The sequence below is a fragment of the Acyrthosiphon pisum genome, chromosome A3 (genome assembly GCF_005508785.2).
Source record: "Acyrthosiphon pisum isolate AL4f chromosome A3, pea_aphid_22Mar2018_4r6ur, whole genome shotgun sequence".
In the NCBI taxonomy this organism is placed as follows: Eukaryota; Metazoa; Arthropoda; class Insecta; order Hemiptera; family Aphididae; genus Acyrthosiphon; species Acyrthosiphon pisum.
In genome coordinates, this window is record NC_042496.1 from 37,136,950 (window position 1) to 37,140,208 (window position 3,259).

The 3,259-nt window shown below is 29.6% G+C and overlaps 1 protein-coding gene across 1 annotated transcript; it reads left to right on the forward strand.

The window, feature by feature from the left end:
* The first annotated feature begins 6 nt into the window (after positions 1–6).
* On the forward strand, positions 7–2,967 carry LOC100574888. Its single transcript, XM_003245292.4, has 5 exons — positions 7–1,269; positions 1,335–1,581; positions 2,000–2,116; positions 2,187–2,240; positions 2,676–2,967. Exons 1-5 carry the CDS (start codon positions 1,087–1,089, stop codon positions 2,870–2,872), a joined length of 798 nt encoding a protein of 265 aa, XP_003245340.1. The 5' UTR covers positions 7–1,086; the 3' UTR covers positions 2,873–2,967.
* The last annotated feature ends 292 nt before the right edge of the window (positions 2,968–3,259 follow it).

Here is a 3,259-nt window from a genome sequence, read left to right on the forward strand (position 1 = left end):
CACCTCTCTCGCGGACACTAAGCGGCTCGGCAGTAAACGTCTCGTTTCCAGTCCAGTGTAGTAGTCCGTGCTATGGATGTAGCCATCGGGCTGATTATTGAAGCCAGAATGACCTAGAGCCCAGACTGTTTGTGCGCATGCGCGTAATTCTGATTGGTTCATATTTCAAATTTTCATTTTACCCAAGATCACGCCCTAGTGATAACATATTATTAATTTATTATCAATAATTTACGCATGCGCAGTAATAACCAAGGCTCTAGCTTTTTCAGTCATTTTGGCTTCAAATATAATACACAAGCAAATACCGAGTGACTACATCCATAGTATATGATCTAAGTGCACACTACACGAGAACACTGATACCATAATCATTAATCACAGTATCACATAATTTTCCACACCGCGACCGCCATAATTCACGGTGTCGACCTTATACTAATAGACGGGACGTGGATGTAGTTCCGGCGTCCAAGCGTGACGGCCGCTGATCAAGGTAGTACCACAGACTGTGGCATGATATAAAAACAAGGTATGATCGTAACTTTTTGACGGTCAGATCCTTTCGGTAAGCACGTGACGTAGCATAGTGTATAGTAATAATAATTTAATGACAATATGATAACACGGGTAAGCAAGTGACGTTTGCGCGAGCTTGGACCAAATCTGGACTTTTGCGATCATAGCATGTTGTTTATATCATGGACTGTGGTATTACCATCACGCGACGCGCGCTTTTATTTTGCATTCAAATAATTACGTTGTATCGTACCTATTCGTTTTTGTATTATTAGAATATAATACTAAGTAAATACTAAGAATTTACTAACTATTTTATTTTCATGATATCATGGAGGATGTACCGCTTATCACTATGATATGCTATGTTATCACTTTGATAATATGATATTGTTTTTTTTTTTTGGTACTATAAATTAATTTATAATAGGTAGTCCGTTTTATTTTCAAATTTAATTAAATAAAAATTGTTATTTAATTCTAGTGTTATACCTAAGGTGGATCTTGTTCTCAAGGTAAATCCTCCTTGATACTATCGAATATTTTAGTATTCTTATAGTAAGTAGTATGACGGAAAAACTTATTAAACGAAACCCGGTATTCCAAGCAGATGAAATTAATCTGCTGGACAGTTTAGTTTATAAACATGTATTGGAAAATAAACAAAAAGGAGCGGTACAACTAGCCCAGAAATCGAAGTATTGGAATATTGTGGCAGATGAATTTAATGCAGCTGCATTAAACGTTTCAGTAAGTTATCCAATTGTTATGCACTATGCAATATTTTGTATGATAAATGTATCAATTTGTACTAGCGTTCTGCTCTTAATCTCAAAAAATGTTGGGAGAACAGAAAAAATAACAAAAAAGCTGAACTATGTGCTGAAAAAAGAAATAAAAAAAAGACTGGTGGAGGGCCAGAAGAAACTATACCAACAAATGAAGCCATTGATCAGTTTTTAACTACTATAACTGATATAGAAGTGCATGGCGTTGTAGATTCGGATTCCTTAAGAAATATGTCATCATCAACTCCAAATAATTTTGAGACTATTTTACAAGGTAATTATACAATTTAATATTATAAACAGGCAAAGCACCCCTAAGTCTGCTTATATCATAAATCGAGGGGTAAACACCTTGGGGGTAATCAGTATACAAGATGATGGTAATCATAGGGGTAATCATGGGTAATCATGGGTAATCATAGGTAATCATAGGTAATCTTTGTAGTGAATCATGGGTAATCATAGGTATAATCATTGAAATCAGTAATCTGGTGTACAAAACTTCTGTCAGGTATTTACCCCTCGTCATAAATACTGTAAAAGTAAACTAATATATTAGATATTTAAAAAATTCTTAGTCATTAAGATAATATAATATATAAAAAAATATTTATTTTATTTTATTTGTGTAAAATTAATTATAATATTTAAAGATTATAATTTTTGTAAGTGATATGTGTATTTGTTTTTAGATTGTGATATTGTATTAGATGGTGATGAGTTTATGAGACAACATACCGAAGTCGAAACTACATTAATAGCTTCTGAGGAAATTACCAAATTGATTAATTTACCAAATCAAGAAAAAGGTTTGAAATAATTTGTTATTAAACAAAACAAAATTTTATTTACTTTTTATAAATTGTTTTGTGATTTTAGAGTTGAATAGTAGAGAATCACCTAGCGTAAACAACTTCAAGAAAATATCAAACAGTAAGTGATTATTATTATTGACTGTAGTATTGTCAGTAGGGTGGTCCTTATTTTTCATTTTTGATTTTTTTGAGATTACCCCCCCTAAAAAGGTTCAATTACCTAAAAAAAACCATACAAAAAAAGTTTCATGCAAATTCTTTAATTTTAACACGTGCCGCAAAAGCTCCAAAGTTACAAAAATAGAACATTTTCAATATTTAAAATTTTTTTTTATATTCTTAAACATAACTTTGGAAATAAAAATGTTATAAAAAATCGGTTAAGATACAATGATAGAAAACTAAATTTACTAAAATTTGTTTCATATAGATTAGATTCCAAATATTTTATTTTTTTCAAATATTTTAATCAGAAAGTAAAAAAAAAAAAAATCATGAAAATTGAGATATTTTCACATTTAACTAACCTAGGAATTTCTTTTTCCTGTTTCAGAGGTCAACGAATCAACATTTGACACTATAAGACTTGAAGTCCTTAAAGAAGAATCAGATCTTAGAATTAAAAGGCAGAAAATATTAATTGAACAAGATGCTGTGATTCATAAGATACGTTTGGAAGAAGTCAAACAAAATCTTTTATTAGCTGAACAAAAGTACAAACTATTTTTGAAAGAAAGTAACCAAAGCTGATAAAAAATGTGTAAAAGTATTTTTCATAATGAGTATTTTGTAGTTGTAATAAATTGCCAAGTTGTGCTAAAATTGTATTGTAATGTTATAGTTATGAATTGTTTATAAAGTTATATTTTGTTTTTTTTTTTTATCTACAATTGGCAATATTATAAAAGACTGCTGTTTTATTTTTAAATGTTTAGCTTGTTATTAAATATTAGACATTAGTGCCTATTACTCATTACTTATTAATAATATTATGTACTGAAGATTTTTAAAATTGTTTTTAGTTTTGTTGTGTCATGATCAAAAAAGGTATGATCTTATATTTTGTAGGAATAAAAAGTATTATATTCTTTATTTTGTATTTCTTTATTAATTACATAAAATGTCTATCTATAAATG

Bases quoted from the DNA above. Each gene is read 5' to 3' on its own strand.
- LOC100574888 (XM_003245292.4), top strand. From the start codon at position 1,087: ATGACGGAAAAACTTATTAAACGAAACCCGGTATTCCAAGCAGATGAA. The intron at 1,270-1,334 runs GTAAGTTATCCA...AATTTGTACTAG, and splicing joins CAGCTGCATTAAACGTTTCA to CGTTCTGCTCTTAATCTCAA. The intron at 2,241-2,675 runs GTAAGTGATTAT...TTCCTGTTTCAG, and splicing joins CTTCAAGAAAATATCAAACA to AGGTCAACGAATCAACATTT.